Source organism: Nansenia antarctica, assembly GCF_963989245.1.
Source record: "Nansenia antarctica genome assembly, chromosome: 2".
NCBI classification, from domain to species: Eukaryota; Metazoa; Chordata; class Actinopteri; order Argentiniformes; family Microstomatidae; genus Nansenia; species Nansenia antarctica.
The window spans coordinates 50,417,498-50,444,183 of NC_137675.1; the positions used below are offsets into that span (position 1 = coordinate 50,417,498).

General features: G+C 44.3%; 1 protein-coding gene across 1 annotated transcript in view; it reads right to left on the reverse strand.

Moving 5' to 3' along the window:
• The window catches only part of LOC308150235 (non-structural maintenance of chromosomes element 4 homolog A-like), a gene marked incomplete at both ends in the record, with an annotated part of 46,835 nt that extends 23,256 nt beyond the window's left edge, over positions 1-23,579 (reverse strand). The window contains one exon of the mRNA XM_080523087.1: positions 23,517-23,579. Coding sequence (XP_080379213.1) covers positions 23,517-23,579 — 63 coding nt within the window. The remainder of the gene's footprint in view (positions 1-23,516) is intronic.
• Positions 23,580-26,686: the final 3,107 nt, after the last annotated feature.

The following is a 26,686-nucleotide window of genomic DNA, read 5'->3' on the forward strand; positions in this document are numbered from 1 at the left end:
AAGGTCCCATATTATCTTATATCTTAATTCACTTCCTGGTAATTGCTATGTTGCAAATACCCTGCGTTATTAAAATATGGAGAAATATGAATTAGGAAATTATGGAAATACTGTAATAGGTACAGATTTTAAAAGCATGCCCCCATCAGAATCAGAATCAGAAAAGTGTATTGCCAAGTACGTTCACACATACAAGGAATTTGCTTTGTAAAACATGGAAAGGTAATAAAAACAAGTGCCATAACCTGTGCCCCACCCAAAAACCAGCCGCCACTACTGCTATTTACACCATGGAATTATAGTCACACACTTTCTAGTCACAATAATAAGACCAATGTTAACCAGCGTTCTCTGTCAGAACACTTAGCCAGTATATTTGCTAGCGTTTCACCCTGCAAAAACTCTCGCGTCGCGCGCACACACTCGTCTCGCGCGCACACTCGCGCACAATCTTGTATTATTCTCCAACTGCACAACGCGAAACGAAGTGTGCTCCGCAGCTGAGGCTTGTGCTTGATGCAAAGTGCACGTGACAGACAGGCAGCTCATATGATTGGCTGCAGGAGTGTTAAATGTGTGTTAAAATTTCTGCCATTTCCGTGAAAAAAATAGTAAAAAATGGCGATTTCGCCACCAGGGGCGCACTCTAAACACTGATTAAGCACTCTTTTCAGACTTATGTAGCAGTGTGGGTCAAAATTTAAAACATAGAAATATTTGCACTAGACATATCAGCAACACTTTTTCTACCAAATTCAATGAAAATCGGTGTGGGGACCCGTTTTGGGTCCCCACACCGATTTCGAGTCCCCACACCGTGGTTGTGCTGTCAGACCTCAGTCCCCACATAGTAGTATATACAGGCACACACACACACACACACACACACAAACAGAGACGCATACACACACACACTCACACCTTTTATGGACGGTGACCCAGCCATGACACCACCCTCCAACCCCAACACCCTCCAGCCAGCCATGACACCACCACCCTCCAACCAGCCATGACGACACCACCATCACCCTCCACACAGCCACAACACCACCACCACCCTCCACCAAGCCACAACACCACCTGCCTCCACCCATCCAACCAACCACCCTCCACCCTAACACACTCAACCCTTCACCCAACGACCTAGCCATAACACCACCACCCTCCACCCAGCCACAACACCACCACCCTCCAACCCAAACACCCTCCATCCAGCCATAACACAACCACCCTCCAACCCAAACACCCTCCACCCAGCCATGACACCACCACCCTCCACCCAGCCATGACACCACCACCCTCCACCGTAACACACTCCACCCAGCCACAACACCACCACCACCCTCCACCCAGCCACAACAGCACCACCCTCCACCCTAACACACTCCACCCAGCCACAACAACACCACCACCCTCCACCCTAACACACTCCACCCAGCCATAACACCACCCTCCAACCCCACCACCCTCGACCCAGCCATAACACCACCCTCCAACCCCACCACCCTCCACCCAGCCACAACACCACCACCCTCCACCCAACCACAACATCACCATCCTCCACCCATTCACAACCACAACACCACCACCCTCCACCCTAACACACTCCACCCAGCCATAACACCACCATCCTCCAACCCCACCACCCTCGACCCAGCTATGACACCACCATCCTCCAACCCCAACACCCTCCACCAAGCCATGACACCACCACCCTCCACCCAACCATGACACCTCCACACTCCACCCAGCAATGACACTACCACCCTCCACCCAGCCACGAGACCACCAATCCTAAATAAAAGGCTTTATTGCCTTCGCGAAAAGTATATTTACAAGTGTTTACACATATTAGACACCACCACCCTCCCCCCAGCCACGAAACCACAACCCTCCACCCAACCACAATGCCACCACCTTCCATCCACCCAGCCACAACACCACCACCCTCCACCCAGCCACGAAACCACCACCCTCCACCCAGCCACGAAACCACAACCCTCCACCCAACCACAATGACACCACCCTCCACCCAGCCACAACATCACCAACCTCCACCCAGCCACAACATCACCACCCTCCACCCAGCCACAACATCACCAACCTCCACCCAGCCATGACACCACCCTCTTACAAGTGTTTACAAATATTATGGAAGTGGTGCTGGGAGTCGAATGCATCCGCAGATTTTTTATTACTATTGATGAACAGAGAGGAGAGGTGAGAAGGTGTAGTCTGGGATTTCAACCAGATTTTTTTTTTTCAAACAGGGAATTTTATGAATACTGCTGACCTGTGAAACTAATGCCATGCATGGAAAACATATCATCTAATTCAATGTTTTAATTTCTTGGAATGCGTGCAAGTAATGTTGACAAGAAATCATAGACAAGAAAAAGTGACGACCGAAAAACTTTGGGCGGGTGCCGGGTGCGTGGTGACCCTCTTCTAAAGCTAATTAGACTGCATTATATTTTAACAAAGTTTCGATCGTCAGTGATAATCAGATAAGGACATAAGGAGTGTTGCTTTTCTCCAAATATCTGGTGAGAATAATCATATCTCATCCTCGGGCCAATCATCATGATCTGCAACTTCATTACTGAAGTAACAGGTAAGGATGTACCTCACTGACGTCACTCAATAAACGAGTCGGAGACGATGACGTAAGCGTGGCAAGTCATGTAGGTCATGGGTACAACATATATTTTTTTTTATCATTATTGATGATAATTTATTTTAGACATACTCCATTCTAGATATTTAGTAAGATCGTAATGAAATGTGAAAATGTAAGTTAATAGGCCGTGGAAAGTCTACTCTCTTCAACCAGAGAACCTTTGTAACCTTAGTTAACAAACCGCCGACTCGAGACGAGACCTGAGCTTCCTGATATTCTGCTATCCGGTTGTTAAATCGTGACGTGTTTCCGGGTCCAAAGTTGGCTGAGGCGCTGTCTTCTAAATGCCGCAATAATAGTGTAACGAACCTGTATAACGTCCGTTAAGGCCGATTTAAAGTTCTGCGTAAAATCGACGCCGTAGCCTTGCGTTGTCCCGCGTGGGCCCGCCTTGCCTACGGAGAGGGTTAACGTGCACATCTCCAAAATGTTAAGAACGCGTCAGTTTCTACGCAACAGTAAGCTCTGTGATTGGTCCGCTTGGTAGCACATGATTCCGACAAGATTCCGACTCTCTCGTCGGCCAAAATGCGGAAGCCATGACAGATGTCATTCACTTTTTCTGTAATTTCTTATTAATAAAGATTTGAAAAATTATGATAACCATCGTATTATCTTAGTTTAATGTAATTTCAATGCATCATAGAACTTTTATTTACAACAAGCATAACAACAAAAAGATCGCTATTATGCCGCTTTGAGCTTTGAGCTCCGTTGCGTTCCTAACCGGAAGAGGCACAGCACCATACCTGTCAACATTGGGATTTGAAAATAAGGGATATTTTCCCGAAAATAAGGGATATCCCCCGCACGCCCCCGGGCCGTCCTCCCCCCCCCCCCCCCACCGTCCACAAACCATACCCCTTACATTTAGACAAGGGTACACACAGTCAGTCCTAACATCACCACTAGACAACCATAGGATACCCCTTACATTTAGACAAGGGTACACACAGTCAGTCCTAACATCACCACTAGACAACCATAGGATACCCCTTACATTTAGACAAGGGTACACACAGTCAGTCCTAACATCACCAATAGACAACCATAGGAGACCCCTTACATTTAGACAAGGGTACACACAGTCAGTCCTAACATCACCAATAGACAACCATAGGATACCTCTTACATTTAGACAAGGGGACACAGTCAATCAACCACCTGCTTCAGTGCAACAAGAATTGGGTTAACTAGTTCCTATGATTAAGTAAGTGACTGCCGGTGATCAGAATCAGATACCTGGTTGAAAGTAAAATACTTTGAACATCCCTGCATATACCGGTATATCAGTGGAGGCTCCTCCATAGAGGTGGAGGAGGCCTGGCCTCCCCAATAATTTGAGAGAAGAGAGAGAGATTTAAAAAAGCAATAATTATATTTATTTTATTTATTTATTTAACATATTATATTATATTAATATTATTTCCGTTTTGTTCATAAATCTGAATTTTTCCATGGCTAAAACCCTATATTGCAACTGTAAAGCACCTACAGGCCAGAATCCCTATCCGTTTCTATTGAAGGAGGCCAGGCCTCCTGTCGGAAAGTCCAGGCCTCCTGTCGGAAAGTGGTTTCTCATAGAAGTCAATGTAATGCAATTTTTCTCATGGCAATTTTTGATTGGCCAAATCCCTGAAAATGGGTGGGCACAGGAGGCCTTGCCTCATCATGCATTGAGTCCAGGGCTGAAAGATTGACATTTTGTTCGTCCAATCACATGAACGCCAGTCACTTCAGTGCAGGACACGCTAGAACACCCATGGCTATTTTCCCTGAAAATAATAGCTCATTTGGCCAAATACTTTTGCTTAAAATGACCTCGGAAGTCGGCGAGATTCTGGCGCGATTTATACATCGAATAGGTAGACAACATTTAGGATTTATTGAACAGTTTTATTTTTAATATTAATAATTAATAATTGTATGTAGTATGTTGTGGTGAATGTTGTGAGCCTGAGCAGAAGGGACAATAGCTGCTGCAGGCGGACCATGACCCATTGTGCAGGTAACTTATTACATATGTTGTTTGAGTTCTAAGTTTTGGTGCATTTTGTAAGAGTCCACTCGTGGTGTTGCTAGCATTCGCGAGCTAGGGCATGGCTAGTCAGTAACGTCATGTTGCATTCCACGTGTAGTACCTTTTTCCGCCACACGCGTGTATGAGTGCTGTTCTGCAGGATAAATATTAGAAATGGATGAAGTATTGTTCTGAATTGTATATTGTGTGTCTGATTGACATAGTGTTTGAGTGCTTTTGACATGTCATTGATTGTATGTAGTATGTTGTGGTGAATGTTGTGAGCCTGAGCAGAAGGGACAATAGCTGCTGCAGGCGGACCAGAGATTCATGCCAATTGTTTTGTTTATTTGATGACCCATTGTGCAGGCAATAAAAGCTGCTTCATCCACCATCCCAATGCTTCATCCACCATCCACCATCCCAATCCCTTCAGTACCGCCAAACACAAATTAATAATTTTTAACAAAGACAGATAAGAAGAACAGGGAACATTCCATCGCGAGTGAAGCGAGCAAGCGGAAAAAAAAGTCACCAGCCTCCACTGCGGTATATACATGAAAACACAAAAGGGCATATCAATTCAGCACATTTATTTATACATTACTTGACACCATGATGTCAATGGGAAAAGAGCGGCGCAATGCTACTGTCGTGTATTTTCATGCTCTGTAACCATAGCAATGGCCCTCTAATACACACAATGGCCTTTTGACCAGCATGTGCAGAGGCTGTAATATCATCATGATATCATCATGGGTAGATATAATTGCATTAGGGCCCGAGCCAGCAAGACGCCCATAGCATAAATTGCATTAGAATTGTATTAGACCATAGGGTGAATTGCATTAAACCAATGCAGAGTACATTATCTGCCTTCAGGTATGGCAGATAATACACAGCAAAGGAAGATAATAAGATAATAACATCCTATTTACAGGACAGAAAATGACCTCACCTACTATGATCTCACTGGCAAACTTTGTGTCTGACCAAATTAAAATGACGTGGACTCTGTTTTGATTGGCTCAGCGACAGTGACAGGGGGGGGTATAAAATCCTGTACACAGATGGGCTCTTTCTCTTTTTCTTCATATCCATATCTTTGACTTCATATCCTGTGACCGATTCGGATGATCAGCTCCATTGAGGGGCCATGCTGTGTAACCTGCTTTTTTGAATAAACAGCCTTAAATTTGCTCAAGAACTCTTCTTCATTTTTAGCAGTAACAGATACCAAAATATACGAAATATATGGCGAGCCAGCCAGGAGTAAATATATATAGCTTATAAGTGATTATAGTGACCGTCAATTTTTGCATCTCTTCACTTCTCTCAGCGCCTGGAGGTAAGTACCATTTCCCCCCCTTTCTCTGCTCCCCCTCCCTCTCTCTCTGTCTCTCTCTCTCTGCCAGACTTCAGACTTCAGACTTCCAGCTTTGATGTACTTTTGTAATAAATGGTCTTAAGCTATAAACAAAAGAATTTAGATTTGTGTTGAGTATCTGTTAGAAATATAAGATAATTACAATTGGATTGAATTTAAAGAGCCGGATTTAGAAATCTGTATTTGTACATAAATGTGTAATTGTACGATATTGTAGAAGTATCGTGTGTGTGTTGTGGAGCAAAGAATGAATTGCTTCAGTGCGCGTTTTGCGAATGCGCTGTCGACAGGAAATTAACGGAAGACGTTTTGTTAATGGGTCGGCAATATTGGTTATTGTGAAGATTAGCGAGAAGCTGATAATTGTGTTATTGTATGTAAAAGGAATGAGAATTCCTGTTTGATAAGACAAAAGGACCATTGTGAGCAGAGCAGAGCAGAGCAGTGAGCGGAGCTAATTGCTTTAGTGCCGTCCGAGCCTTACGCCCGCAGGCTCAGGCTCTTGAGAGAGAGGCTGTGGAAAAAAGGCATTAAAGAATATTAGAATGAAACATTTGGTAAACAATACGTTTAACTGCATTGAAAGATAATCTTGATATTGCGGTGTCGTGAAAAGTAATTGTTTATGAAAGCAATGTTATGTTGTAAAGATTAATCTAAGAGTCCACAGCGGGTTTCCCCCCGGAGGAAAAGGGCAAAGACCAGCCCCTCCCCCTCCTCCTTCCTCTATCTGTTGATCCGAGCTCACACATGTTGTCTCATACAAGGCTGTCTTTGTCTCCAGTTTCAAAGAGAAAAAGGGAAGCTGAATTTGATCGATTGCATTGCTCATATAAGGATAGTGGGTTGATCGTTGGGGTATTTTAAAGTAGTTTGGGGATATTTGCTGAGTTTCATTCGCAAGTCTGGTGAAAAGCGGGCGCATGCGCGGAGAGGGGCGTAGACCAGCTGAGACTGGGTCTCTGAGCACGGATTCTTTTTTCCTCCATTTTGCTTTCTTGCCTTTCACCTTTCCCCGCAATAAAGAATGTTGGTGAAGGAATCTAGGAGGTTGATGCATAGATTGATGTTGTGAATGACTGTTCAGTATTACATTACTTTAGTTGATTTAATTAATTGCTTATTGGTTGAATTAATTATTCAGATCATTCATTTTCTGTTTTCACAAAACAATTGATTGATTCCACAAGTTTTAAATCAAGGTATATGATGATATAATGAATAATTCTAACTAGTCATTCATTCCTTTCACATAACAGTTGAGTTCGGATTGTAGAAAATAATAGGTTGTGACTTGAAGATCACGGCAGGGTGGTCTGAAGCAATCGAAGACATTTTCGGTTGCTTGCAGAATCAGATTCCATCTGAACCTATCAGATCTATGGAAGGAACTTGCCGCCATCTAGTGGACGGAACACGATAAGACAAGTCGGTTGCTTGTTGTTGGAACGTAATGACTATGATCTAGTGGACAGATTGTAATAGTCCAATGATAACGTTTTCTTTCACAGGTTTACATCAATGAAGTGTCAATGACTAAGTCTAATTAATTATGCATTCCTTTCAAATAACAAGTCGATTTCTTTACAGATTGTAATTAATAATTAATCATTTTATTCCTTCCAAATAATAAATCGATTTCTTTACAGGTTGTAATTAATATTCGTGTTTTACATCTTTTTATTTCAAGTTAAGTTCTTTTTCACAGTTTTTGATTAAAGAATAGCAGAACAGTTTCTATCTGAGGATTGATCAATCAAGGGTTTGTGGATCAGAAAGACTTAGAGCGTGACCTGCCTTTGTAATTTGATAAATTGTGTTGAACAGCCTTTGTAGTTTAATAATTAAAGTTGACCTGAACTATAATTAGTATTGATTGAGCAATTAAGTGATACACATTCATACACAATAAGGGAAAAACATTTAGATTAAAACACACACACACATAGATTACATTTAAGTCAATAATACACAATACCACTGAAACAATCCGTTGTTCTGAATTGTAATGTTCTGTGTAGACAGTTGACACAGTTAAAAGTTGGATTAGCATCTGTTTAGCAGATACGGCAACAGAAGGTGGGTTGTAAGAAAAGTACACCTTATAGCATACTTTCAGCATATTGAGCAGTATAAATATTTCAGACATGGGAGCCAAACCCAGTAAAATTGTGAGGGCTGTTAATACAGATAAGGGAATATTAGCAAATTCATCCCCTGTGGCTATAGTGGAAAAAATGAATCCTCTTGTTAAGGAGATTAGCAAAATGTCAACGAAATGGAATATTCGTTGGGCAGACATTGAACAACCATGGCCAGAAGAGGGCACCTTTGACTTACAATTAATTGCAACATTGGAGATACTTATCAATACACATAAGGCGCATCAAAAAGGAAAGATTAGATCAGAGAAACGCAGGTTAGAGTTAGCTATTTTAGACCTCTTCAAGGTAGAGGGGCAGAAAGTAGCATTAGCTTGGAATGAGAAAACAGCTCACATGGATCCAGAAAAAAGAGATGAATTGGCCAAAGCAATGGAAGAGAAAGTGAACATTCCATTCTCACACACAGCTCCAATCTCCAGTCCTCCTCCCTATGCCAAGATACTGGAGGACAATTCTCAGCGGATCTACCCTCAGGTCCCCGTCCTAAGTACGAACGGAGCCTTCACTATCAAAGATGAGGGTGATAATGTACTAGAGAGGGGAAGAGCGAAAGTGACCGTGGATTTCGAACCAGAGAACAAGACAGATGACAGTGAAGATGGCAGTGGAGGTGATGGCGAATGTTCAGGTGCTGACAGCAATGCACAGGGAGGTTACAGTGCTCAGATCAGAAAACTAATAGCCAGGGCCGAAAAACAGGGAAGGACAAGACGCTATAAAAAGGGAAAAGAAGAAAGTAGTTCTGAAGATGAGCAGGAGTCTCTGAAGATAGAGAAGAAGAAAGAGAGCTTAAAGCAAAAGAAGAAGATGTTGGAGGAAGAGGAGGAAGAAAGGGTGAAAAAGGAGAAGGAGGAGTTAAGAAAGAGGGCAAGAAAACTCCAAGAGAGAAGCCTAAGAGAGGAGGAAAGTCACAGACGACAGATAGAGGAACTGTTAGAACAGGTAGCTCAAGTGACATCACATCATACATCCCAGCCGAACCTCCCAAGGTCTACAGCGACACCAAGGCGGGACGAAAAAACGAAGCCACTAGTAAGCAATTATGGCCTAAGACCAAGAGGGAAGGCATCGGAGGAAGAGGAAATTCAGGGGACCTTCCCGGTGCTGATTCGAGATAACAAGATAGAATATCGTCCTTGGGGTCATACAGATCTGTCTGAAGTGATCGAAAAACTCCCAGTCCTGGAAGATGGGGGTCACCCATGGACTACCGAGATGGACGTGAGACTGACAGGGACGCAGGCCGCAATGGGAGACCTGAAAAGACTCTTAGCCTTTATTACAGGATTGGACACCATGCAGGAAATATTGACGAAGGCAGGACTTCATAAATATATCGGTACATCAGTTTATGACCCAGAGCTCTTCGCAGCAAACAGAGGCAGGCTGTGGAAGGCAATCAGAGAGACATACCCTACTCACATTCACCCAGACAATATCATTGTGATGCCACTGGGAGAAGATGAGAATCCCAGGGGTTTTGTAGCCCGTGTGCACTCTCAATGGAGAAGTGTGACAGGGAAGGATGCCGAAGATAACCCGTTAGAAAAAGCCATAATCAGGGAAAAGATTCAACAAGGTCTCCCTACCCCAGTTAAGAACAAGTTAGCAGAAGTGGTGGGGCTACGACACATGAACAAGCCTGTTTATATAGACAACGTAGCACACCAAGTAGAATTATTTAGAAAGAAGATTCAGATACAGAAAGCACAAGACGAAGACTCACTCAGAAAACTAACTCAAGTACAATTGACTGAAGGCAAGAAAACCAGAGAGAGAGTGCAGACCATAGCCCTACAGGTCCCATCTCAGCCACAGCAACTGCAAACTGTCCCTCCCCAGTCATACCCACAGGGGCCACAAGGGGGGTATCCATACCCACAGGGGCCACCAGGGGTGCAAGTGGTTCCGTACCAGCCATATAACCAGCCTGGCCAAGGACCACCACAAGAGGGATGGACCGCAGCCGGGAAGAAGATGTTAGGACCATGTTTCCAATGCGGCCAGGATGGACACTTAGCCCGTACCTGCTGGAAGAAGAACCAGGGGGGCGCAGGGGGGAAACAAAAAGGAAGATATAGGCCCCCTGCTACACCGGCTCCAGGAGTGGTGAACCCCTACGGAGGCCCAGCAGCTGGGCTATAGGGGTGCCCAGAAGATCCGAGAGGGGGGTGCCAGCTGGTGGTGACAAACAGGCCTGAAGATGAACCTACCATATGGGTGTCGGTCAACCAACGTCCATTAGAATTGATGGTGGACAGTGGAGCAGCCTACACCTGTCTGAAGCCTGAAGATGCCACGCACCTTCCTATGTCTGGGAAATATGTGAAGACAATCGGATTCGAGGGAATTAAACAGCTGATCCCTACTACTGAGCTTGTAAGCTTAGAGTACAAAGGACAGAGAGCAGATCTGTCAATACTTGTATCAGAACACACGCCAATAGGGCTACTAGGGAGAGATGCACTATGCCAATTGAACTGTACAGTGAAATGCACACCTGACGGCTGTCGGGTGACAGTGCCACAAGAGAACAGACAGCTGTCTGTCATGATGGACAACAACGCATCTATGGTGTATTGGGTGGGAGGGCTTAGCCCAGACCTAATGGAACCAGCAAGGATGTGGGACAATTATATCCTGGCACACATGTCAGAGGCCAGAAGGCCTACTGATCCATTGCATTGTACACTCCAGTATTTTAGAGAAGTTGCAGATGCAAACCCAGATGAGTGGCTGAAGCATCAGCCAAAACAGGTACAGCTTAGTACAAGTTGTATAATCCTAGGCCCTCAGGGAGTGGCTATGAAGATAAACAGTGACACTTATCTAGATCAGGAGCATAAGATTGAGGGTAGCATCCCTCATGTGACACTTATGATATCTGAACACTATAAACAGAAGCATTTAGGGGCAATGATGGCAGACTCAGAAAAAGCCAGATTTGTAACGACAAAAGAAAACCCTGCTATCTGGAGGAGCATTGATGGACAGTTCACAAAACTGATGATCTCTGCTCAAGGAATAGGACATCCGCAGACTGTGAAGCTAATGAACCAGCTAATCCTTCCTGTACAAGCTGAAAGAGACCTCAGAGAAGAAATGATACAGAATGTGCCAGCAGACCTGTGGGCAAAGAACAGTACAGACATTGGATTTGTGAAATCAGCTCGTCCATTGAGAGTTGAACTCATACCGGGTGCAAAACCCCCTTGGAAAAACCAATACCCATTGAAACAGGAAGCAATTGATGGAATTGAGCCACAGATCAAAGGATTGTTAGAGGCAGGAGTCTTGAAGATAACTCAATATCCGTTAAGTAACACACCTCTTCTGCCAGTAACGAAACCTGATGGTTCATATCGTCTGGTACATGACCTACGGGCTGTGAATGAGGTAGTTGTCAGCTATCCAGCTGAAGTTCCTGATCCTCATGTGCTGTTGACTCAGATTCCATCTACAGCCAAAGTATTTACAGTGATTGATTTATGCGGGGCTTTCTTTTCTATACCTCTTAGTGTAGAAAGTCAAGGGTTATTTGGGTTTACCTACAAAGGTCAACATTATCAATATACCAGAATGCCACAAGGGTACAAACACAGTCCTCATGTTTTTAATCAGGTCTTGAAGGAGGACTTAGACGGGTTAGGGCAGACGATAAGTAGTACTGCCATTCAGTACATGGATGACATACTCCTTTGTGCCCCAGATGAAGAAACATGTCACAGGGATTCCGTTAAACTGTTAAAGGTTTTGGCGGAGAAGGGACACAAGGTGTCTAAAAAGAAGCTACAGTATTGCCAGGAAAAGGTAACTTACTTAGGACAATCTATTACACAGGGACATCGCAGTGTCACTAATGAACACTTGGAAGCTATTCAGAAGGCTCCAAAACCACGAACGGTTAGGGAAATGATGATGTTTTTGGGCATTACTGGGTATAGTTCAGCATGGGTGGAGGATTACACTAGACTGGTCGCTCCATTGAGGGGGATGATTAAGGAAACAGGTAGTGATAAACTCCAATGTTGCATTACTTGGACAAGGGAAGCTGATTTGGCGTTTGAGACAATTAAACACAAATTGCAAGAAGCGCCAGCTTTAGCGCTTCCAGATTATTCCAAAGAATTTGGATTGTATGTTTCTTCTTCAGCCAAAGGGAAGTATGCCTGCGCTGTTCTTACGCAACCAACAGGCATTGGACCTAGTCCACAGCCCATAGCCTATTACTCTGTCGCATATTCAGAGGTAGAAATGGGTTTCGCACCATGCTACAGAGCAATGGCCGGGGCATATCTTATGTACGAGAAGGCAACAACCTTAACAATGGGGTACCCAATTACCATTCTCTGCCACCACAGTCTAAGGAATCTTTTGAATCAAGGCAAGTATACTTTGACGATGCCTAGGATTAGGAATTATTACAGGATGTTGGAAAGGGAAGATGTAACATTACTAAGATGTAACACACTTAACCCAGCAGAGACCTTGCCAACCCCAGAAGATTGGGAACCACACGATTGTGTGAAGGAAGCTATGAGGTACTCTAAGCTTAGAGCAGATCTACTAGCTTTGCCTTTAAAGGAAGCTGACGTTGAGTATTGGACTGATGGATCTTGTTACCGGGTAGGAGAAAGTTTACGTGCTGGGTATGCCATAGTCCGATCCCAAAATTCAGGGTTCATTGTGGAACAAGCCGAGGCTGTTCCTCAGCCTTGTTCAGCTCAGTTGGCTGAGTTGATTGCCCTCACAGAAGCATGCAACTTGGGAACCGGACGAAGAGTGACAGTGTACACCGACTCTGCCTACGCCCATAATGTGTGTCATCTACATGGAGCTGTATGGAAGGGACGGGGTTTTAAGAAAACTGATGGTTCGCCTATTCAACACCACGCTCAAATCATGAAGCTGTTACAAGCCATGATGAAACCAAGGGAATTAGCCATAGTGAAGTGTGCCGCACACAGATCTGACTCATCACATGTCACACAAGGTAACAGGGCTGCAGATGATGCAGCCAAAGCCATTACAGGAGCAGACAAAGCAGGTAAAGTTCTGCTGGTCACACATGAAGCACAGTTACAGGGCATGGTCACGCTTGAGGATTTGTTGATGTTACAGAGTGGGGCAAATGCGCTAGACAAAAACCTATGGTTAACAAGGGGGGCTAGTCAGGATGACACAGGTCTATGGAGAAATCATGAGGGACTGGTTGTGGCACCCCCAGATTTATTAGGCATGCTGATACAGGAAGCCCATGGATTAGCACATGTGGCCAGGGGGGAGGTAAGACGCAAGATCACCAAGGAATATGGTTTTTGGGCTCCATATTTATTGGAACAAATAGACCATATCCTTGGTCAATGTGTGGTCTGTTTGAAAAACAATATCAGACCTGGAATACCAGTGGGAACTGGGCATATCCCTACCCCAAACGGGCCAATGAAACATTTGGTGATTGACTATGTGGACATGATTCGTCCTGTTGCAGGATACAGGTACATGTTAGTTGTAGTGGACAGGTTCAGCAGATGGGTAGAAGCATGCCCCACTCGAAAAAAGGATGCTCAGTCTGTAGCAAAGTTCCTATGCAGGGAATTCATACCTAGGTTTGGAATTCCAGATAGGATAGCGTCAGACAATGGTAAGGAATTTGTGGATAAGACGGTAAAGCTTATACTACAAAAGTTGGGAATCAAGCAGAGATTTGGGTGTATTTACTCACCTCAAAGCCAGGGGATGGTAGAGAGGATGAACGGGGTCCTTAAGAACCGTCTTTCTAAGGTCTGTCAGCATACAGGTCTTAATTGGGTGGAAGGACTCCCTCTTGCATTGATGGCCTGTCGTTCCAGTGAGATTCGAGGGCTGCACTTGACTCCCCATGAACTGGCTATGGGGAGAATAATGACAGCTCCCTGTGCACGAACCAGTGGGAAAGGGCCAAGTTTGGCTCTCTTGGAGAGTGACATGAAAGCCTATGTACAGTACATGACTAACCGGCAAAAGAGTATCTCTTCTTATGTGCTCCACAAACAGGAACGTGAAGAGGAGGTGAACGCACAGGAGAGGAAGGACGCGTTGCAACCGGGTGACAAAGTATACGTGAAGGTCTACAGACGGAAGTGGCATGAGGCTCGACGGGAAGGACCATACGAGGTCGTTCGGTGCACTGGGACTGCCATCCAAATCAAGGGGTCCCCCACCTGGTATCACGTTCATCACTGCATCAAGGCACCCAATGAGGACGATGAGGGAGAGCCTCAGCAGGATGGTGAGGAGACCCCTGGGGACGAGGAAGTCCACAGCTTGGACATCCAGGCTGACGAAGATGTTGGTGAGTATCTGCGCCGTGATGCAGATGATGCCGGGGGCCTCGTCCCAGACCCTGTCCAGCCCAGAGATGAGTGGGCCAATGGAGATCGTGAAGGATCCAGTGACTGCGACACCCCTCTTGGGGGTTCTACCAAGCCTGGTGTTGCCCCTGTTGTCACCCCTTCCGACCCTGACAATGCTCCAGACGGAGATGTCAGCAACCCGGGCGGCTGCCCGGACCAAGGTACCATTGAGAGACACAGACCTGTCAGTGATACACCCCAACCAGACAGATCCCGTGATACACCGAGGCCAATTAGGAGGAAACTCAAGCCATGCCGTTTCAGAGACTAATATACCCCTTAGTGTTCCTACCCCATTGACTTCCTTGGACAATGTTACACTTCACTCACACACTGTTATGCCTGGACGTCAGAGAAGAATGATCACAGCAGGTAGAGCTTTTGTTTGCCCACATTCACGTTGTACTGTTGATGATTGTTTGATCTATACCGCCGAAGCGGACGAGTGGTATTTACTGGATGCTAAATATGTTACACTTAATCAACACTCAAGCAACACGCAAGAAACTCGTGTGACATTAACTAATGTTGACAAGGTGTTGAACTCGTATTGGTGTGCTAGACGTAATATCGGTGAACAGGTGTCTAGTAAATCCAACAATTTCAAGGACAAAGTTTGTAGGAACACTCCTGACTTTCCACACTACTATTCGTTGGACTGTGAGAAATTTGTGCATGAATATGTTCACGTTGAGTTACCAGGAAAGGTTGAAAATGTTGCTGTGAAGGCTTCTACGAAGGCGATTGTAGTCGCTACTGACGATTATTTGTTGTATGATTCTAATCACCTGGGGACACGGTCCCACCCTAATTCTGCCACTAGTATCATGAAAGATTTTGCTTCAAAAATGAATTATTCTGATTGCTGGATTTGTCAACAGGTCCCTGTAAGTACATCTGCTCCTATGTTTTTCCCCATACCGTTAACTAAAGCAGAATGGTTTCATTATAATTGGCAGGGTTTAGCCCAATTTGTTTTACAGGGCAAGAACCAGAGCTCTTCTTGTCAGCCCAGCACGATTCTGGTTCCTTTAAATTCTTCCTATGCAGGTGTGGATATTGGTGTGTTGGAACGTCTGACAGCAGCAGTTAACAAACACCATAGGCCTAGCGGTGTGGGGAAGGTTATTATTGATAGGCTTACACATTTGTCACAACCAACAGGTCCGAAGAAGATATATATTATCCAAGCTATGTTCGTTCAATTGAATGGTACTGCATTGAGTCCTCATCTGTCATGTTCTGGGAGTGTGACTTCTACACGGTGGAGAGGTTCAGTTGTTATTTCTGGATTGAAATGTAAAGTTGTTGATTGTGCTATGGTGCCTCAAATGAAATTACATGATACCAATACTACCAGACGGCAGAAAGGCACCACGCAGCTTAAGGTCATGCCTCTCGTAAATATTACAACCTGTATTGACATACAATCTCGGCTCAAGGGCAGCGCGATTCGTCAGCTAGGGGCCGCGTCTTGTATAGGTGGTGTCATTTTCTTGTATCCTGGTACGGAGCTTCAACTCCCGGAGGGTGTGTTTCTTGTGTGTGATAATAATGCATTCTCTAAGCTTCCTGCTTTGAGTGAGGGTCTTTGTTATTTAGCTCATCTGATACCTTTGATTAGGAAAGTTACTCGGGAGGAGATGTCTGTACTTCACAAACAAGCAACCCATCGTAGTCGTAGGGCGTTATCTACCGCTCAGAAGTTTTTTGGCCTAATATTCCCAAGTTATGGTGTCTACAACTCTCAGACTGAATTAAGTGCCCTATCATCCGTTCTTGAAAAACACATTAATGCTTCGGATGCTGTAGTATCTGCCCTGGCTACTGAATTGACTGAAACTAAGAATGTAGCTCTCCAAAATAGAATGGCTTTGGACATTATTTTGGCCAGTCAGGGTGGTACTTGTGCTTTGATAGGCGGTGAATGCTGCAGTTATATTTCGGATTCTGGTAACGCTCTGTATGATTTCCATGAATCTAACAAGAAGGGTATAGAGGATTTACGTAAAGAACACGGTTGGAATACATTGGATTTCTTTGATTCTGCTTTTTCAGGTATTGGTAATATGATCAGGTCCGTCGCTATTATTCTTGTTGTCATTATCATCTGTATTATGTTACTTGGTATTTTAATCAAATGTTTTGGAAAGTGTATTTCTGATGTTCCGGTTAATGCTTTAATGATGGCCGACATAGCTGATGAGCAAAAGCTGGATTCTGTTTTGCTTTCTGATTTTGTTTCCTCTTTTGATGATTTGTTTATTAAGTGATGTTTTGTGATTGTTTGCTTCGGTTCCTGTTTGTTTCTTTCTATATCATGTGATTGATGTCGGTTGTGAAGTGATGTAATGGTTACGCGACAATGGAAGCTCCTGACTATGAAAGTGTTATCAATCTGAGACAGCGGTAAAGGCTGTTCTCCAACTGGGGCCATGTGCTAGCAACCTCTGACCCTGCCGCTTCGAGGACGAGGGAAACATCGGTCGTTGGAAATTTCTGTATCTCAGTTTTTGTATTATGCATGATGAACTGAGTGTGGTTTAATTGTGATTGTTATTTACAAGATTCTTTTTATTATTGGTTGTTTTCTATTTTTTGTATGTGTTATCTTTGGTTCATAGTACTGGTCCTGGGTTGGTCTGTGTGGAGGTTCTACCAAGATTTGTTGATGTGTTGATGTGTTGATGTGTTGATGTTGTTGATGTGTTGATGGGTTGATGTAGTTTTTCTGTCTGTCGTTTAGTTTCGGAACACACTCTGGGTGTTCCGAGGGGGGCTGTGTCGTGTATTTTCATGCTCTGTAACCATAGCAATGGCCCTCTAATACACACAATGGCCTTTTGACCAGCATGTGCAGAGGCTGTAATATCATCATGATATCATCATGGGTAGATATAATTGCATTAGGGCCCGAGCCAGCAAGACGCCCATAGCATAAATTGCATTAGAATTGTATTAGACCATAGGGTGAATTGCATTAAACCAATGCAGAGTACATTATCTGCCTTCAGGTATGGCAGATAATACACAGCAAAGGAAGATAATAAGATAATAACATCCTATTTACAGGACAGAAAATGACCTCACCTACTATGATCTCACTGGCAAACTTTGTGTCTGACCAAATTAAAATGACGTGGACTCTGTTTTGATTGGCTCAGCGACAGTGACAGGGGGGGGTATAAAATCCTGTACACAGATGGGCTCTTTCTCTTTTTCTTCATATCCATATCTTTGACTTCATATCCTGTGACCGATTCGGATGATCAGCTCCATTGAGGGGCCATGCTGTGTAACCTGCTTTTTTGAATAAACAGCCTTAAATTTGCTCAAGAACTCTTCTTAATTTTTAGCAGTAACAGATACCAAAATATACGAAACTACCAGCAATCATTTCAAAACGGAGATAACCGAGGCTGTTCGTAAACACGCTCTGAAAATCTGATCACCACTCATGGAATGCCTCTTGTCCAATCAAATTACTTGGTCCCTTTATGACGTTGCACCTAATGTGCGTTCCGGCGCTCTCAGAGCAAAATTACGAACGCAGCCCAAGAAACGAGAGGAAACAAGTCAACTCCGACATGGACATAACGATTGTGCGCATGCTAACAATTAAGTGTTAAATTATATTATATTATAGGTTAAAAATACGGGAGATTTACGGGAAAATATTTAAACGGGAACACAGGGGAAAGAAAGGTAAAATACGGGAGAATCCCGGGAAAAACGGGAGGGTTGACAGGTATGCACAGCACAGGGGCATAGAAAACACACTGCCACCTAGCGATGTGACGGTGTAATTGCAGCGCGGCCAACGCAGAAGTGTAAAATGCGAGAGCCCTTACATAGGGAACGTAAGCACGTATTTTTATTTTTATTTTTTAAATAAAACTTTAAATAGGCCTTTCGCAGCTCCACCAAGCGAGTTAACTGTCTTGGTGTTATGGTTAGCGCGGCCGGTGGTTATGCGGGAGATCGGGGTTCGACTCCCGCATGGAAGGAAGGAATTCCCCCGCATGGAAGGAAGGAAGGAAGGAATTCCCCTGCATGGAAGGAAGTGAACTGAAGTGAATTCTACGCTAGGAATGAAGTGAATTGAAGTGAATGAAGTGAATTCTACGCTACACTCCCCAGAGGGAGACACCTAACCTAGAACCTGTATAAGGTTCCCGCGTTCCCCCGTTAGCAGCTCCGCCAAGGGAGTTAACTCTTTTGGTGTTTAGGTGGTGGGCCGAACGCGTTTATCGATTTCCATCTACAGAGTACACAATGTTTAACATATGATATTAAGTAATTCTACTAAGTCTAATAAAATTTGTTGTCATCTCTAGTTATGTCGGAGATTTTCACAAACTTATTTTTTAATCGTCTGTCTGCTCAGGGACATCGCTGGTCGCTCTAGTTGATAAACCAATCAGAATTCGAGTACGGCTTCATTAGGACCCCGAAATGTAAACACTGGCTGTTAACCCTAGCAACTGACTGGATGTTAACCCTAGCAACCGCGGGGAAATAACAAGATGTGATGAATTATGGAGTGTTGTATGCATTTAACAAACCGAACGGACAATATTATAGCATTTTCAGATGCAAGTTGGACCAAATTTGTACATTGTTCTCTACAGTGGGTGAATCTTCACACTGCAGAAAGCCAAATTGCAGAAAGGGCTGTAAAAAAAATATAACCTAGTAGTAGACAGTTACATTCCAGATGTGGCAGCTAATATGAATGAATGAATGGTCTTTATTGTCATTAATATAGTACAGGTACCATACAACGAAATTTAGGAGGGGGGGCTCCCCTGGTGCTAGGAAAAAAAATACTAAAAACAAGAAGGGAAAAGAGCTGGTTTACATAAATAAAGGCTATATACACTATCCACTATACTATACTATACAAATAAAACACTGTGCTGTACTCTATGCTATGCTATAAATATCCTAACATTTCCTATCTCTGAACCTTATGTACCCGAGGGTTGTCATATTGCACATAGTATTATTGCACATTCATTTAAAGTGTCGCAGTTTGCAGGTTTGAAATGTTCACAGTTGTGTTTCAGTATTGCACTTGATTACAATCTAGTAGCTGCCATCAAATTGTCTAGATTGTCCAGGGCCTAGAACCTAGGTCTTTGCTGTGTTCAGGGCCTGAATGTCCCTAGAGTAGAAGCTGAGCTTCAGTCTATTTGTCCTTGCGGACATGGTCCTGAACCGCCTGCCCGAGGGCAGCCGAACAAAGTGTTCGTTCCCAGGGTGGGATGGGTCTCTGGAGATCTTGGAGGCCTTCCTGAGGCAGCGTGTGTTGTACAGCTCTTCCAGAGAGGGGAGGGGGGCGCCGATGATCTTCTGGCCCGATCTCACGACTCTCTGTAGCGCTTTCCTCTCTGCGGCTTTGCAGCTGGAGAACCACTATAACCACAATATTGGCTACCATAGACAATGCTATATGCAGTATGCCAACATACGAAACATTGAAAGAGCCCGCAAGAGAAGGGAAAAATCAGTACAGGAGGCTGCAGGTGTGTTTTATAGCAATATAAGTTATTTATAAGAACAATATGATATAAACAAGCTAAGATATGACATGAACATTATTAACAATATGATATAAACAAGCTAAGATATGACATGAACAAGATATGAACAAGGCATCAATGGGTCAGGGTCAGCCCTGTCAGGTCAGGTCCAGAAGATGTGCAGTGCAGTCCAGGGCTGAGCATCTGGGGTTACCTGGGGAAACAGATTAGGAGAGTTGTAAATAAACTAGGCTATAACTTTGGAAGCATTACTATTACAATGCATAGAGTATCATATGTCTCTCTCTCTCTCTCCCTCCCCCCCCCCCCCCCTCCCTTACAATGTAGTAGAAGCAGAAGGTCAAACTGAAAATTATACACCACCAAAGCCTAGACTTCTCCGCTCAAAGACTACCACTACGTTCAGCCTAAATAAAAAACCAAATCTTCTTCCCGCCCAGTGCATAATATGCAGACGGGACAAATATTTCAGTTTTAGAGCTTGTATACTGCTCCTGCAAAAAAACAAAATGTGTGAAAGGGAGATGCACATGCAAATCTAACAACCTACCATGTACAGACATGTGTCTGTGTTTGCACTGCGAAAACACACTAGTGTTATAAATGTTCTCTAAACACTTGAATCTTTGTCTAGTCTCGTCAATTATAGGCAAGGCAAGTGAAGATACATTTAGTCTTGGGTTTTGTCTTACCAGCTCACCTCGTAAAAGTGAGACGATTGACAATATCAAAAACATGCTTGCACACACATATACTGTAACATACTCACACACAAGTTAATGTTACTGGTCCCAATTTGGCACAATTATTACTGAAATGATTGAGAATAGACATAGTTGACATTGGTAACTTAGCTATTGTACCCTTTAAAGTTAGATAACTAGCTTGTTAATTCATTAGCTTCACAATCGCGGGTGACGTTTGGTTGGATTTTTCACTAAAATAGCATATTAGAACATGTTTGTATTGACACAACATGACATGGACTTGTTCATTAATATGTGATATGAATTAGAATGACGTGCAAATCTTACCTGAAACATGACTTGACAGTAAAGTTATCCGAAACAACTCAGTCTTCTCGTCTTTCCAGATAATACGTTGTTTACTTCCTAGTTCCGTATTTTGAAGGAATATCATTGGCAGACGTCAAGTCAGGTGACGCTTTAACGGGTTTTGATTGGTTAGCGGCATAGTAGCCCCAATCATTCTCCTTATTAACTTATAGATCGTAAGTTTACTTTTCATAAAACGTTGATCGACCAACGTCTACCAACTGACGGAAACTAAACGGAAAAAAAAACTATTTAGCTTATATGAAAAAATCAACTAGTCTGTAGTTGTAGATCGATCATTTCACAAACGAAAGCAGATAGACAGCTTCGGCCCACCGCCTAGTTGTGGTTAGGCCGGCTATTGCAAAACGTCACGTTTGACGTCAGGCTTAACAACCGGATAGCAATGCATTACATTTGCTCACCTCTAATGGACTTTTTAAATTTTATTTTTGTAATCCTTTTGTTATCAAAAAATACATTTTACATTTTATAGTTGACAATGATTTACAAAAAGACAGTCAATGACGCAAAGCATAAAGACTTTTGACCCCTGTGAGTAAAAAGAAATCTTTGCACTCGATCAAATTTCAGGACCCTCCTTTCATGACCTTTCCTAGATATGTGCGTTCTACCCCCCAGTATCCTTACATTTTCAAAATCTAGCTAGTATAAAGTTATTTTGCAGTATTTGTGTGTGTTTGTGTGTGATTGCGTTAGTATCAGCCGCCATCTTTTTTTTCCATGGCTGCAATGCTCTTCAATACCAGCAGGGGTCGCAGGGGGACACTAAGAAGTGTGTTTATACGTGTCATACAATGTCAGTTGCTTCTTTCATCATTGTGGATATTTTTGATTTGACATTTACATTACCGGCATCATAGGCTATTCACTATCATTGTCATGTTCTTACATCACGTTTTTTAATATCATGTTCTTCTTCGTCATAATCATCATCATCATCATCATCATAAAACATATTTATAAAAAAAAAAGTTTTATATAGTTTTTTCAGTTTTTATATCATCTGTGTGAATATGCAGCTTGGAGTATTCAAAGCTGATACAACATGAAATGAATTAAATGACAGTACTATCTATGGGTCATCGTGCATTAAATCAAGAATTTAATCATGCTTGTTACATGTGTACTTTTAAAAACATTAAAAACAATTATTCACATGTATTCAAGTACGGTCAAAACCGGTCAGAAATGCCCCCTAGTGGGCGTGGTGTGGAAAGGGTTAACCCGTTATACCCGCTATATTCAGTGGAAATAACGGCCAGACGGACGGACCTTATTTCGCTGTAAAAAAGACGTCCACAGACGTCTGGTGCGCACTGGGAAGAGTACAGTAAACAAATAATAGGCTACAGAAAGTAGCCTACAGAACAAAGCAGCCTACATCAAATGCAAAATGTATCAGAACCACTGTTTATTGTTGTCTAATCGCTGTCATTCCGGCGGCCTAGTTCGTTATGTTTTCTGCCCGAGCTGAGTCGCATTTACGTGCACAAGCAGCTGGGATAACGTCGATTGCCTTACAGTGGGGCTTTCTCAAAGACCGATACTTGCGGATTTAACATTCAATGTTAAATCATATGAAACTTGCGAATTCAGTTTTATATGATTTAACATTGAACTAGTTGAATGTCTGTAAACAAGTTGTGTTTCAAACAGTCATTTTTCCAAACCAACTTATTTTCACACTTTTATTGTGTAGCTGTTGATATTTCTTATGCAAGTAAACACAATGTTAAATATGTCTTCTAGTTTACACTGCAGCATTACACTGTAGCTAATTGCCACAGTCAATGTAACAGAGCCTAGTATACTGTGTGTCATCGGAAACGTATCTAACGTAATGATCACTAGCGCCATCCAACAGCTGGTGATAGTCGCTTGTGTAGCTGCTAGCTTACCTCCAGTTAGCAGCTCTCCGGTGTCGACTCCTCCGTCCACTCCTTCGACGAGAGTCTCCCCAATCGCCCCCAAGATTTTCTCCTCCAATTGGTCTAAATGGACCGATGACTTTCCTCCTCCCGTCTTCTTGACCTCCCTTGCCCTCTCAGCTGCCTTTTTTTTTTTACGATGGACTTGATGTCCGCCCACTTTTTTTTAATGGAGATGCTATCCCTGGCTAGCACTCCCACTGCGGAGACCGTCCTGGCAACCCTTTCCCACCCCCTCTTTTTATTGTCCGCCGTCACCGATACGTTGTCTAATTTTCCCAAGAATAATCTTTTTTTTTTAAATGACCTCCTCTACCAAAACCTCCAACTCCTGCCTTGTGAAATTCTTGGACCTCTTAGCTGCACTGCTGTCTTCCATTTTTAGTTAACCGTTATGACCGTTATAACCGCGACACATAGTCACGCGAGTGATCATAAGTTCAAAGAGAGAGAGAGAGAGAGAGAGAGAGAGAGAGAGAGAGAGAGAGAGAGAGAGAGAGAGAGAGAGAGAGAGAGAGAGAGAGAGACACACAGGTGTAAAAATCACAGTTCAAAATCTAAGAACTTCTTAAGTGAGAAAACTAAGAACTTCTTAAGAACTTCTTAAGTGAGAAAACTAAGAAGTTCTTAAGACATAGGACAATTCTTAAGAAAAAAATGGTGAATAGTGTTTAAGAACATTCTTAGGAACATCTTATCTTTTTTCTTAAGAATTGTCTTAAGAAATATCTTAAGAACACTTTTGTGAATCCGGCCCCTGTGTTACAGGGACACCTAGGGGTGACCTGATAATGTTGCATGTAAGACCCGGATGTTGTATGTGGGCGTGCGCGGGAGGAACCGCAGTTTAATAAAAGTCATACTGAAACATGGAGTCAGAAGCGGGATCTAAGTAAAAATACAAATAAAATAAAGACGCTAAAAGAAATGAAACGCCATGGCAAGCAACAGCATCCCCGCGCCCGATGGTATGCGCATGACTGGTGATCTGGCGAAAAACTGGGAAGTTTTCCGTGCAGAGTTTGAGGACTTTTTGCTCGCTACCGGACTGAGCGAGAAGTCGAAGCTGATCAAGGCAGCCACGCTGAGACGGCTGATGGGAAGTGAGTGCCGTCATGTGTACACACATAGCCTCACGTTGACGGAGGATGAACAGAAGGACCCAAAAGCGATTATGGACGCTTTGGGGGTTTACTTCAAACCGGCGAGAAACGTAATTTATGAGAGGTACATGTTTGGAAGCTGCAAACAAGAGGCTGATGAGCCAATAGACAGTTTCCTGACAAAGCTTAAGGAGAGAGCATCGTCATGCGAATACCGTGCGCTGAAGGACGAGCTGGTTCGTGACAGGCTCGTGCTGGGTGTTGCGAGTGAGGGCACCAGGAGGCGTCTGCTACGCGAACGTGAGTTGACGTTACATACAGCGACTGAAATCTGTAGGCTCGCTGAGCTAACCGAGAGACACATGAGAGTGATGGCCCCGCTAGCACAGACGGACAATGTAAATGCCGCGGACAGGCAGAGTGAGAGGCGCGCACATCAAAGGAAAACAGCGCCAGCGGAGAGAGAGCCACAGTGGAGCTGCAAATACTGGGGAGGCAGCCACAAACGGGGCAGGGAGCAGTGCCCAGCCTACGGTAAGACATGCCGGATATGTGGCATAGCAAATCACTTTGCCAAGGTATGCCAGGCTGGCAGCAAGGCTGACAAAATAAAAAAGGGAATGTGCTTGAAAATGATGAGCAAAGAGAAGATGACTCAGATACTGATGATAGACTGTTTCTAGTAACTGAATGTGTCAATACTGCAAAGGCCCAGCAGGGGCGCAAGTGGTTTGTGAATCTATGCCTGAATGAGAAAAGGCAACAGTGTCAGCTGGATACAGGCTCCACCTGCAATGTCATGGGCCGCAAGATTAAAGAGAAGCTGTCACCCAGAGCGGCGCTAGGCCCGAGCGCAGCCAAGTTAAAGTTATACTCTGGGGAAATCATGCCATCACTGGGGAAATTCCACACTGAATGTGTCATCCGGGGAGAAAAGCACAACCTCACATTTGAAATAGTCCAGCCTGCGAACGTCTGGGCCTCGTATCCTTCACCGTTCCAGATGAACTCCACACAGTTGATGCAAGCCAATCTGTGCCCCTCACCAAAGATCAGCTGCTGAGAGACTATCATGACGTCTTCAATGACCCAATCGAGTCAGTCCCGGGCGAGATACACTTCGAGCTGGATCCTGATGTGACGCCGGTGCAGTGCGCGCCGAGGAATGTTCCAGTGGCTCTGAAGGCGAGAGTCAAGGAGGAACTTGACAGACATGTCAAGGTCGGCAACATTGCGCCGGTGACTGAGCCGACAGCATGGATAAGTAACATGGTGACTGAGAAAATACCAGAGAAAATAAGAATCTGTATCGATCCAAAGCCTCTCAACCGAGCGCTGCTGAGGTCTCACTACCATATGCCTACGCTGGAAGATGTGTTGTACAAGTTGCCCAAGGTTCGCCTCTTCACATTGGCAGACGCTCGTGTTGCCTTTTTACAGTGCAACCTTGACGACGCGAGCAGCCGTCTGACGACCTTCTGGACACCGTGGGGTCGGATGAGATGGCTCAAGCTCCCTTTCGGAGTCTCAGTAGCGCCTGAGATCTACCAGCGCAAGCAACACGAGCTGCTATCGGGCCTGGCCGGCATCGAACCGATCGCGGATGACATCCTGGTGGTCGGGTGTGGCGATACGGATGCCGAGGCCGAACTGGACCATGACAGAAACTTGAGTGCTCTCATGGAACGATGCAGAGCAGTGGGACTCAGGCTGAGTGAACGCAAGCTACAGTTCAAGCTCAAAGCCGTACACTTCCACGGCCACATTCTGTCCTCGGAGGGACTGAAAATCGACCCAGAGAAGACACGGGCCGTGCTGGAAATGCCGACACCCACCGACGTGAAAGCAGTGCAGCGCTTTATTGGGTTCGTGACGTACCTTGCAAAGTTTCTGCCAAAGCTCTCGGAGGTCTGTGAGCCGCTCCGCAGGCTCTTGGATAAGGACGTCATGTGGCACTGGTTGCCCAAACACGAAGATGCAGTGTGCGGAGTGAAGCGTATGGTCACCTGCACGCCCGTCCTCAAGTACTATGATATCACAAAGCCTGTCACGGTCCAGAGCGACGCCAGCATGACCGGGCTGGGGGGCTGTTTGTTACAAGGGGGACAGCCGGTGGCTTTTGCATCGAGGGCACTAACGCCGACAGAGCAAAACTACGCTCAGATTGAGAAGGAGTGTTTGAGCATAGTCTTTGCCTGCCAGAGATTCCACCAGTACCTGTATGGCAGGGAGGCTATCACTGCAGAAACAGACCACAAGCCGCTTATCACAATATTCAAGAAGCCCCTCCTGAGCGCACCGAAACGTCTCCAAGGCATGTTGCTGCAGCTGCAAAGCTACAATCTGGATGTTGTGTACAAGCCGGGCCCCGAGATGTATGTCA